The sequence below is a fragment of the Oncorhynchus clarkii genome, chromosome 10 (assembly GCF_045791955.1).
Source record: "Oncorhynchus clarkii lewisi isolate Uvic-CL-2024 chromosome 10, UVic_Ocla_1.0, whole genome shotgun sequence".
Taxonomy (NCBI): Eukaryota; Metazoa; Chordata; class Actinopteri; order Salmoniformes; family Salmonidae; genus Oncorhynchus; species Oncorhynchus clarkii.
The window spans coordinates 34,681,341-34,693,125 of record NC_092156.1 but is presented as its reverse complement, the minus strand read 5'-3'; the positions used below and the strand labels follow the sequence as shown (position 1 = coordinate 34,693,125).

Here is an 11,785-nt window from a genome sequence, read left to right as displayed (position 1 = left end):
GAGTCACACTCACAGGTGGATGATTTATCTTGGAAAATAATAAATGCTCAATAACAAGGATGTAAACAAATTTGTGCACACAATTTGAGAGAAATAAGCATTTGTGCTCTTGTAAAATTTCTGGGATCTTTTATTTCAGCTCATGAAACATGTGGCCAACACTTTACATGTTGTGTTTTATTTTTGTTCAGTGTATATTTATGAAAACTACCCCTTTATGATTCATATTTTTGTGCAATTATTAACGTCCCCTGAAATTCATATGTTGCCTTTGAAGCATTCAACATATATATGTGTAATTAAATGGATATAAGACATTTGTGAAGTTTGTAAAAGTAAATTTTATTATACGTTTTATTGTTCTTTTTTTCTGTGTGTTTGGCTTTATGCTTAACTAAATATGCAGTTTGAACGTGTAATCCAACTTCCGGGAAATGTATTTCCTGTCTAACGGCGTCGCCATTAAGAGACCACGCAGCATTGCTAAAATAACGTGATTTATTAACAGGTAATTTACCCCCTATAAAGTTTCATTTCATGCTGTCACGAGATGTATGCGAAAGCTGATGTTATGTAAAGAAAGTAACAGCATATGTTTTGTAGCACGTAAAATACAACGGCCTAGTAAAAATACCGACCTTGCTTTGTTTGCGTCTACCGGGACTAGCTAGCTTCTTCCAACTAACGCGGCTAGTTAGATAGATAAATTACAGTGCTGGGGACGCTAGCTAAGCTAACTTTAGCTTGCTACTATGAACATGTAAACTAAGCTAGCAGTAAATTGGAAGTACCTAATTAAACTACGACTAGCCTACTAATGGAGAAAGAAGTAGCTAGCTTGACTAAACCTACTTCGAAAAACAGATATTCAAGCTAGCTAATTAACGTTAGCTACATAAACGGCTAGCTAGCTACTTGAAATGCCATGTAAGATGTTGGTTAGCTATCTGGTCATGTGACTCCCAGTAGCATAACTCAATCAGGAGGCACATGCTTTGCTACACACATTTGGCTAAGGACAACGTAATGTTGGTGTTTAACAAATTATGATGATTAGCTTGATTACTGTGACCCGTTCGATTTCATTTGTTTGCTGCCGTTAGCTACTTACCATTTTAATGTCTATGCTATTTGGCTACAGACCTACATTTTTAGGGTGATGGCGGACAGTGATGATGAATATGATCGCAGAAGGAGAGACAAGTTCCGTCGTGAGAGGAGCGACAACTATGACCGCTCCCGAGAGAGAGAGGAAAGGCGTAGGGATGACTGGAATGACAGGTGAGGAAGAGGGAATATACTTGTATAAAACAAAAGAGAAATAATGGCACATTGGAAGCAACTTTTGAAATTGGAGAGAACAATTCCAATCCATGTCATACATACATGGTGTTTCACATGTATATTTTTGTTATTTCCGTTTACTGGCGCCCATCTGCAAGGGAGTGGGACAGGGGCAGGGAGCGGCGTAGCCGGGGGGATTATCGGGACTACGAGAGAGGTCGCAGGGAGAGGTTCTCCCCACCCAGGCACGACATGAGTCCCCAACAGAAACGCATGAGGAGAGATTGGTGAGAATCACATTTATCTACACTACCTACATTGCTGTACACAATGTTTGAGTTAATCTTCCCTCTGTTTTGATCAGGGATGACCATGGAGGAGATCCCTACCATGGTGGGTATGACTTGGGCTACGGTGGTGGCGGAGGCCCCAGCTACGCCCCTCCACAGCCTTGGGGCCACCCTGACCTTCATCTCATGCAGCCTCACCATGGCATACCCATCCAGGCAAGGTGAGGAGAGGAGAGTAGACTGGACACAACCAACCTGTTCATGCAGACTTTGTCATCTGTGGAAAGCAGATGACAATAAAATGGCACCATGTCCTTGACTGGAGCTGTGACTGTTCCACCCAATAGATTAGCTTGCCCTTAGTTAGTCCGTTTCTAAGTAACTGGTTTTCTCACACTCTTTTTAACCTTGTCATTTGTCTACTAGGCTAGGAAACATCCATGATATGGATCTGGGCCTGCCACCTCCGGTGATGAAGAGCTTTAAGGAGTTCCTTCTGTCCCTGGATGACTCTGTGGATGAGACCGAGGCAGTCAAACGTTATAATGAGTACAAGATAGACTTCCGACGGCAGCAGATGCAGGACTTCTTCCTTGCGCACAAAGATGAAGAGTGGTACGATTATCATAGCCTTTGCTGCTCTATTATTAGTATTCATGATCAGTTCGTTGTGAATTAGGCTGGCAACACTGACAACCTTTCTATTCACAGAAATTGTCAGTCAAATGGATCTGGTGCTATCGGAGCTGTTCGTTAATAGCTTGGTAAAGACAGTATAGTTTGTGGAAGACGTTAGGCCTATATTTGACAGGTTGCATTATCAAGGCATACAATACTTTTAGTTGGTTATCTAACTAAAAAAGGGTATAGTTGAATGGGTGTATTTAAAACATCCTGAACATACTTAATTTAAGCTATTTTTATAACGATTTTGATCTATTATTGAAAGTGTTAAGATAATACTTGGTATTTTGGGCAGGCTTATCATGCATACCATGCCACCTTCAGATAAGAATAGTTGGTTAATGCTTTGGGTGGTTACCATCATGAATAGAGAGGTCAATAAATAGCCTAGCTAGTAAACAGTACAGGATAGAGATTTGGCTCTTAAGTGAGTCTGATTTGGATTATCAGTTGACACAGTTTTTAACAGAGTATGTTTGTCGGTTTTGCTTATCACACTTTACACAAGTGTGTCCAGGGATTATGAAACAATGTCAATGTTATTTTTTTTTCTTAACTTAACCAAACCTTCTTCCCTCCCACTCCTCCCCCGCCCTTCACAACAAGGTTTTTGAAGATGAGGAAAAACTGGAACTCCTCGCAGGAATCGTTGTTAGACAGCTAGGGTTTGCACTGCGCACAATGCAGTTGCTTTTAGACGTACAGTACCAGGGATACTAGCTAGACAGACAAATAAACCACTTGCGCGCATGGAAATATTTTATTTTCTTTAGTATGTGATGCTTTTTTCCCCCATTTTTGTTTTTATATTTGGATCAAATCGAATCCCAAAACCGAAAATGAAATTGTGTGCGCACACAAACACAGTAGGGGGGTGAAGTGGAGCCCATTTTTACAGAAGAGACCCCTCTCAGTATATATGTGTTGTTATACTGGGAGAAAAAAAGGTAAATTTTGTCCACTCCATGGCAAATTTGCTCTTCTGAACTGTAAAATTCTAAACTGTGCTGTGTTATTTTATTTGAATATCTGTGTCCCTTTTGCCTTTGAGTTATTTTTGGTGCGTTGACCTAAAGCATCCTGATATGTTTCACAAACGGCTATACTCACACACAAACATAACACCATGCAAACTTTGTGAAGAATCCACAGTAGGACACCAGAGCATTTCCAGGTGCAGAACAAAAGTGTTTCTTCATATGCCAGTCACTTGAGTGGACCTAGATACACTACATAACCAAAAGTATGTGGACACCTGCTTGTTTAACATCTCATTCCAAAATCATGGGCATTAATATGGAGTTGCTCCACACATTGCTGCTATAACAGCCTCTACTCTTCTCGGAAGGCTTTCCACTAGATGTTGGAACATTGCTGCGGGGGACTAGCTCCCAGTTAGCCACGAGCATTAGTGAGGTTGGGCACTGATGCTGGGAGATTAGGCCTGGCTTGTCTGCATTCCAATTCATCCCAAATATGTTCGATGGGGTTGATGTCAGGGCTCTGCAGGCCAGTCAAGTTATTCTACATCGATCTCAACAAACCAGCCATTTCTGTATGGACCTCGGTTTGTGCACGGGGCCATTGTCATGCTGGAACAGGAAATGGCCTTCCCTAAACTGTTGCCACGAAGTTGCAAGCACAGAATCGTCTAGAATGTCATTGTATGCTGTAGTTTTTATAGGCTCGTAGGCTTGTGTGCAGCTGCTCGGCCATGGAAACCCATTTCATGAAGGTCTCAACAAATAGTTATTGTGCTGATGTTGCTTCTAGAGGCAGTTTGGAACTCTGTCGTGAGTATTGCAACCAAGAACAGATGGTTTTTACACTCTTCAGCACTCGGCGGTCCTGTTCTGTGAGCTTGTGTGGCCTACTTCATGGCTGAGCCGTTGTTGCTCATAGTTGTTTCCACTTCACAATAACAGCACTTAAAGTTGACTGGGGCAAAAATGTGACAAATTGGGAAGGTGGCATGCTATGATGGAGCCCCGATGAAAGTCACTGAGCTCGGGGCCTCCCGGGTGGCACAGTGGTTAAGGGTGCTGTACTGCAGCGCCAGCTGTGCCATCAGAGACTCTGGGTTCGTGCCCAGGCTCTGTCGTAACCGGCCGTGTCCGGGAGGTCCGTGGGGTGACGCACAATTGGCCTAGCGTCGCCCGGGTTAGGGAAGGCTTGGCCGGTAGGGATGTCCTTGTCTCATCGCGCACCAGCGACTCCTGTGGCTGGCCGGGCGCAGTGCGCACTAACCAAGGTTGCCAGGTGCGCGGTGCTTCCTCCGACACATTGGTGCGGCTGGCTTCCGGGTTGGAGGCGCGCTGTGTTAAGAAGCAGTGCGGCTTGGTTGGGTTGTGTATCGGAGGACGCATGACTTTCAACCTTCGTCTCTCCCGAGCCCGTACGGGAGTTGTAGCGATGAGACAAGATAGTAGCTACTAAAAACAATTGGATACCATGAAATTGGGGAGAAAGGGGGGTAAAGAAAATAGCCGAATCCACTAATTTGAAGTGGTGTCCACATACGTTTGAGTATATATTGTAGTTGCATTTAATTGATGGACATGCTGTGTTCCCCCAAAATAAGACATTGCAGGATACAGGAACGTTCAGAAAAAAGTTGTCCTCCAGTATTTTAATTTTGTTTTTTAAATTTGATTTAGTGTTTGGGTATAGAATGGCAGAATATTAGTCCCAGTTCATTGCTGTAGGCCAGTTTATTTGGCCTGGCCATACATACAAGGACATTCTCTAACATTCTGCTCTCCTCCCCTCCATCCCTGCCCTGTCTCTCTCCCGTGCTCTTTTGGGGACATTGTTGTGAACTCAGGTTCAGATCCAAATACCACCCGGATGAGGCGGGCCGGCGGAAGGCTGAGGCCCACAGTGGCTTGCAGAACCGGCTGAATGTCTACATATTCCTGATGGAGAACGGCTGGTTCGACACCGTCTCCCTGGACATGGAGAAGGCCCAGGCCATCATGAAGGTCTTGGATGCAGGTAGAGTAGTGGGTGTGGTTGGAGGTGGGTGGCAGTGGGAGACCTCTAATGGCTTCATTCAGCTCTCTTGCACAGTACTTGGATGTCAACCTTAGTTTCGAGCAGTGTCAGGATGGGTGTTATTTGTTGGTAGGTTTAGTTACCTCAACAGGTTATATATCCTAACCCAGTGGTCACCAAACCTTTTCTGATTCAATATCACTTTCTGAGTCAAAATGCAAGCCAAGTTCTACCATTCACAATTTTGTAACCTGGCTTAAAAAATGTACGCCTATGCAACATGAACCTATTTAAAAACAGTTCTGTAGCAATGAGGGTGGTTCAATGTTTTTCTCAGACCATTTTGAAATGGTATTTAAAAATGTAAAAATCACACTGGTAATATATAATTTGTTGTATTACTTGAGGCACAGCTGAGTGAGAATAATTTGCTTTTTAAAAATGTACTGCACTGATGGCCTGCGTCTAAGGCTTCCTCTCACCGTCCCTCCCTGAGACTGACCAAAAGGACACACATTATTCCAGCTAATGGCAACTTTAGTCGCACTGCATTATTTCTGCCCCATGCAGTAATTCATGTTGTTACTCCTATGACCAGAGAAAGTTGAATATTTCTTAATATTGAAGACAAGCTGATAAAAATAACGCAAGCTTATCTATACAATTTGCTACTTATGCACTGTAACTGCAGTGTTGGTTGTAGTGGAAGTAGGGAGAAGCACATTTAATGACTTATAAAAGTGTTGAACAAAGTGTTTGACGGTGAAGTGTTGAATAACTTAAATGTGAACTTCCTTGTAAAAACAGCAGGTCTTTGCTGTATTCATTGACACTCTTTAGTCATGGTTTAAATCTCACAGTATCAACTTTGCTGTGCGTTTGAGGCTTCTTTTTACAGTCTTTACATAAGGAAGCTCAGATCAGTGTCTGCAGTTATCTTGATTTTTCTCCCTGGGGCTGCCGGGTAGGCACAGTTTTACCTTCAGACACATGAAATGGTTCAAACTGGGAACACTTCACTATGCCAGCGCTAGGGCAGCTAGTGCACCTACTGCCAACAGCATGAAATGAATAAGACAAAAATAGATATGCAAGGCTTTATCACGATCGACCGGTTGGTGACCAGTGTCCTTACCCCTGTCCTCCCTCTGTCATTCAGCGGTGATAAAGATGGAGGGAGGGACAGATCATGACCTGCGTATATTGGAGCTGCCGTCTGAGGAGGAAGAGGAGAGGGAGAGAGCTGACAGGGCGGCAGCTGTTGGTCCTGGAACTGAACCCCCCAAAAAAGAGGAGCCCAAGGATAAGAATCAGGACAATGACCGCAAACCCCCAGCTGACAAAGAGAATGTATGCTGTCTTGTCGTAACCACCTTTTCTTTGCCCTGCTCTATTCTTCCCCCTCGAGACAGGGAGTCATCCAATTTTATTGGTCACATACTCCTATTTAGCAGATGTTATTGTGGATGTAGTGAAATGCTTGTCAACTAGTCATTGATGTAGCAAACTCTGCCACAGGGGGAGAGTGATGCCTGCAGCACGGAGAAGGGGGCAAACGGTGGTGGTGAAGCAGCAGCAGCAGAAGGGAGTGAGGGAGAAGAGAAAGGAGAAAAAGAGGTGAAAAGCAAAGAAGTTGTGCCTGAGCCTAAGAAGGTTAGTGTTTAGCGTCCATGTGTCTTAGTCTGTCTTTCTGACTTTTTGAATGTGCTGCTCTTAATGGGCCAAATCCTAACTTGCATCAATGACGGTGGGAAATTTGCACTAAAAGAGTACTCAAGTTAGGATTTGGGCTAATTGATTTGTATCAGTGATGGATCTATTGACCTTTACCACCACCTATTTTTCTTTCCATGTGTTTGTTAGCTGAGTAAGAAGAGGAAGCGGAAGCACAGTGGAGACAGTGAAGATGAGGCCAGTGCCTCTGAGAGTGACTCCGATTCCGACTCCAACTCCCATCATTCCTCTGATAAAAATGCAGAGAAGGAGGATGAGGGTGAGGAAAAGGAGGAAGGGGAGGACAAGGACGATGAGGAAAAGGAGGAGGGGGAGGACAAGGATGAAGAGGAAGAAGAGGGTGAAGGTGAGTGATGAAGGCACTGCGTTGGGGTCACTGTTTTCACAAATTCTAGTATTCAAATATACACTGCTCAAAAAAATAAAGGGAACACTTAAACAACACAATGTAACTCCAAGTCAATCACACTTCTGTGAAATCAAATTGTCCACTTAGGAAGCAACACTGATTGACAATACATTTCACGTGCTGTTGTGCAAATGGAATAGACAACAGGTGGATCAGCCTGTAGTGTGGGTTTCCACTTTAATTTTGAGTGTGACTCCAAATCCAGACCTCCATGGGTTGATAAATTTGATTTCCATTGATAATTTTTGTGTGATTTTGTTGTCAGCACATTGAACTATGTAAAGAAAAAAGTATTTAATAAGAATTGAATTCATTCAGATCTAGGATGTTATTTTAGTGTTCCCTTTATTTTTTTGAGCAGTGTATTTTTGTTAAGGTAATGACTTCTCTGCTCCACTCATTGTGTAGCTGACGGTAAGAAAAGCAAAGAGGAGAAACCAAAGGAAAGGGCGAGAGAGAGGGAGAAACAAGAGGAGAAGAAACCCAAGGAGGACCAGCCCCTGAGACCCAGGCCTCTCCACAGGACCTGCTCTTTATTCATGAGGAGCATCGCCCCCACAATCTCCAAGGCTGAGATCATAGCTGTGAGTTTAAGCTATTTGACTGTACAAACATACTGAACACTTATATGGACTGTCAGAATGACACTCTACTCTGAAGTTACATTGATACATGGGACTCTCAGATACAGCTGTTACCCACACACAATGACTGGAGGCATCCAGGAGGAAGAAGGAGGAAGAACTAACCTGTTGTTTTTGCCTCCCTCAGTTATGTCGGAGATATCCTGGGTTTATGCGAGTGTGCTTGTCTGATCCCCAACCGGAGCGCAGGTTAGTTCCACTTTCACGTGACCACATCCACAGCTGGACCCTGTCTGCTGCTCCTTGCTGCTAATGGACTGTAGTGGACGGTTGAAAATGTAACGTCTGTCATTCACCTCAGGTTCTTCCGACGCTGCTGGGTGACGTTTGACCGTAGTGTCAACATCAAGGAGACCTGCTGGAACCTCCAGAACATCAGAGTGAGTTTAACAACCTTTCAAGACTACAACATTAGGCAGTACTGGAATCTGATGATGAGCAAGATATGGCACTTGAGTCACACAGCTGGTTAGTGAGTGTTCTGACCCTGTATGTGTTCTCTTGACTGTGTGTAGCTGCGTGACTGTGAGCTGGCCCCGGGGGTGAACAGAGACCTAGCCCGGAGGGTCCGCAACATCAATGGCATCACTCAGCACAAACAGGTGCTGCGCAATGACATCAAACTGTCAGCCAAACTCATCCACTCTCTGGACGACAGAGGCAGGCTGTGGAGCCAAAAGGCCCGGGGAGATAATGTGTCTGCTGTGGAGGTACAAGACACTGAAAGCAATTTGGCGTCTTTGCAGTATGTATCATGAACTTATCAGTTTCTTGGATGTTTAATCCCGTATTGTGTGGTTGTATCAGATGGCGGCTCAGAACCCCATCCTGAAGAACATCACTGACTACTTGATAGAGGAGGTGAGCGCTGAGGAGGAGGAGCTACTGGGCAGTGTGGGCGGAGCTGATGCAGAGGAGGGCAGCAAGGAGGGGAACCCAGCCGAGATCACTGTGGAGAGGGATGACACGCTGGTCAAGGTCCATCCATCTGCCTTGGCACACAGCTGCTTTACATTATTTTTATGCAGTGAAATGTTTGGGGTTTGTCTGATGCTAAAGTGGTCAAATGAAAAGGAAAAAGTACATTATCTTGACTTGATTTCCTTCATCTCTTCCCAGGTGTTGGACCGTCTTCTCTTGTACCTGCGTATTGTCCATTCCATTGACTACTACAACAACTGCGAGTACCCCAGCGAGGATGAGATGCCCAACCGCTGTGGCATGATCCATGTGCGTGGGCCCATCCCTCCCAACCGCATCACACACGGGGAAGGTGAGCAGGACACTACTGTACTATTCAACACTGGCTAGGCACACATTTGAGATGGCTGCATCATACATTGACACACGATTGACTGACTGTCTCCCCCTCCCCCTGTCATGCACTCAGTGTTGGAGTGGCAGAAGACATTTGAGGAGAGGCTAAGCCCCCTATTCAGTGTGAAGGAGAAGCTATCAGAAGAGGAGGCAGGCAAGATGGGCCGGAAGGACCCAGAGCATGAGGTGGAGAAGTTTGTGTCGGCAAACACCCAGGAGCTGGGCAAGGACAAGTGGCTCTGCCCCCTCAGTGGCAAGAAGTTCAAGGTGTGTGTCTGTTAGGATGGAAGTAAATTGTCAACAGAAATATTGTATATCCAAAAAGCATTAAGCATGTACTGGTCTGTGTTTCCCTTGCCACGGTGTGGTGCAGATTAAAATGTGAATTAATTTGATCCCTCTGCCTGGCCAGGGCCCAGAGTTTGTGCGCAAGCACATCCTGAACAAACACGGGGACAAAATTGACGAGGTGAAAAAGGAGGTGGTGTTTTTCAACAATTTCCTCATGGATGCCAAGCGACCTTCCCTCCCGGAGATGAAGCCACCTCCTCCGCCTGGCCCAGGACAGGGTGAGGGACACGTTGCACATAGAAATAGAATGAATAGCACTGACACGATTCCATGTTGTCGCTGACAATCATATTTGTTCTACACCATACATTTTGTATTCAAACGTTCTGTAATGTTACATCCTCCTGAAAAGGCCCCCCGGGGAGCAAATGTTTCTAGAAGAGTTTAGGTGTAGCTGTATCATTGAATCTAAGTGTGTATTTTTCCACTGACCCTGTTTCTCTCCATCTCTCTGTAGGAGTTCTTTCTCCAGGCATGCCCTTCCCTCCCCAGGGCCTCATGGGCTTCGGTCCCGGCCAGCCTCGTCCTCCTGTCATGGGTTACGGAGGTGAGCCTCTGCCTCATCTCCTATCATATTATCACATTGATTTATTAAGCTCTTTTTACATCACCACTTATCCTGAGAATTTAACAAATTTAAGTTTACCACAACTATGTAATTAATTTGGTTGCAGCTCTCAGGTGTTCTGTTCTGACATGACACACATACTGTACCTTACTCTTCCCAAGGTGGACCTCCTTACCCACCAAACCAGTATGGGGGCGGTCGGGGTAACTATGACAACTTCCGTGGACAGGGTGGTGGCTACCCTGGTAAACCCCGCAACAACAGGTGAGACCATGGTCAGTTAGGGACGAATACCGCACCATTATCTTCGGCCAGCGGCATACCACCCTGCATCCCACTGCTGGCTTACCTCTGAAGCTAAGCAGGGTTGGTTTTAGTCGGTCCCAGGATGGGAGACCAGATGCTGCTGGAAGTGGTATTGGAGGGCCAGTAGGAGGCACTTCTTCCTCTGAATTCCCAATGGCGGTGATTGGGGACATTGTCCTGTGTAGGGTGCCGTCTTTCGGATGAGACGTTAAACGGGTGTCCTGACTCTGGTCACTAATATCCCATGGCACTTATTGTAAGAGTAAGAGTAGGGGTGTTAACTCTGGTGTCCTGGCTAAATTCCCAATCTGACCATCATGGCCACCTAATCATTGCCCGCTTCCAATTGGCTCATTCCTCTCCCCTGTAACTATTCCCAGGTCGTTGTTGTAAATGAGAATGTGTTTTCAGTCAACTTGCCTGGTAAAATTAGTTAAATTAAAACATTTTTAAAAAGCTTTCCTTTTCTGCTAATGACAGACTTACGTTTAGAAACCTCTTAATTTTTCTCTCAATCTTTCCTATTTCTATGCTGTGCCTCTTTGCACTCCTTCAGAATGTCTCGGGGAGATCCACGCAACATCATTGAATACCGTGACCTGGATGCACCTGATGACATGGACTTCTTCTAGACTCCATTTATTTTAATCTCTTTTGTTTCTAATCATTGTAATTTCCCCTTCTTATCCCCTTATGTTAAGTGATGAATTAGCCTCCTATTTTTTTGTTCAGTGTCTGCAGCGCAAAGTCTCAGTACAATTGTAACCAACTTGAATTAAAAGAATGTATAACCTCAATAAAAAACATTTGATGACAATGGCATTTTTTAAAATATATATATATATATATATATATCAGCAAAAAAAGAAACGTCCTCAGTGTCAACTGCGTTTTTTTTCAGCAAACTTAACATGTGTAAATATTTGTATGAACATAAGATTCAACAACTGAGACATAAACTGAACAAGTTCCACAGACGTGACTAACAGAAATGGAATACTATGTCCCTGAACAAAGGGGGGGAGGTCAAAAGTAACAGTCAGTATCTGGTGTGGCCACCAGCTGCATTAAATACTGCAGTGTATCTCATGGACTGCACCAGATTTGCCAGTTCTTGCTGTGAGATGTTACCCCACTCTTCCACCAAGTACCCAGACATTTCTGGGGGGAATGGCCCTAGCCCTCACCCTCCGATCCAACAGGT

General features: G+C 44.6%; 1 protein-coding gene across 1 annotated transcript; it reads left to right on the top strand.

Moving 5' to 3' along the window:
* Positions 1–314: 314 nt before the first annotated feature.
* Positions 315–11,398, top strand: LOC139418328 (serrate RNA effector molecule homolog). The gene is made up of 20 exons (XM_071167699.1): positions 315–508; positions 1,142–1,281; positions 1,443–1,571; positions 1,649–1,795; positions 2,001–2,189; positions 5,083–5,252; positions 6,412–6,602; positions 6,771–6,905; positions 7,116–7,332; positions 7,804–7,979; positions 8,167–8,228; positions 8,341–8,419; positions 8,555–8,749; positions 8,847–9,017; positions 9,159–9,312; positions 9,430–9,623; positions 9,769–9,925; positions 10,165–10,254; positions 10,437–10,539; positions 11,138–11,398. The coding sequence occupies exons 2-20, from the start codon at positions 1,160–1,162 to the stop codon at positions 11,211–11,213; spliced, it is 2,757 nt and encodes a 918-aa protein (XP_071023800.1). The 5' UTR covers positions 315–508; positions 1,142–1,159; the 3' UTR covers positions 11,214–11,398.
* The last annotated feature ends 387 nt before the right edge of the window (positions 11,399–11,785 follow it).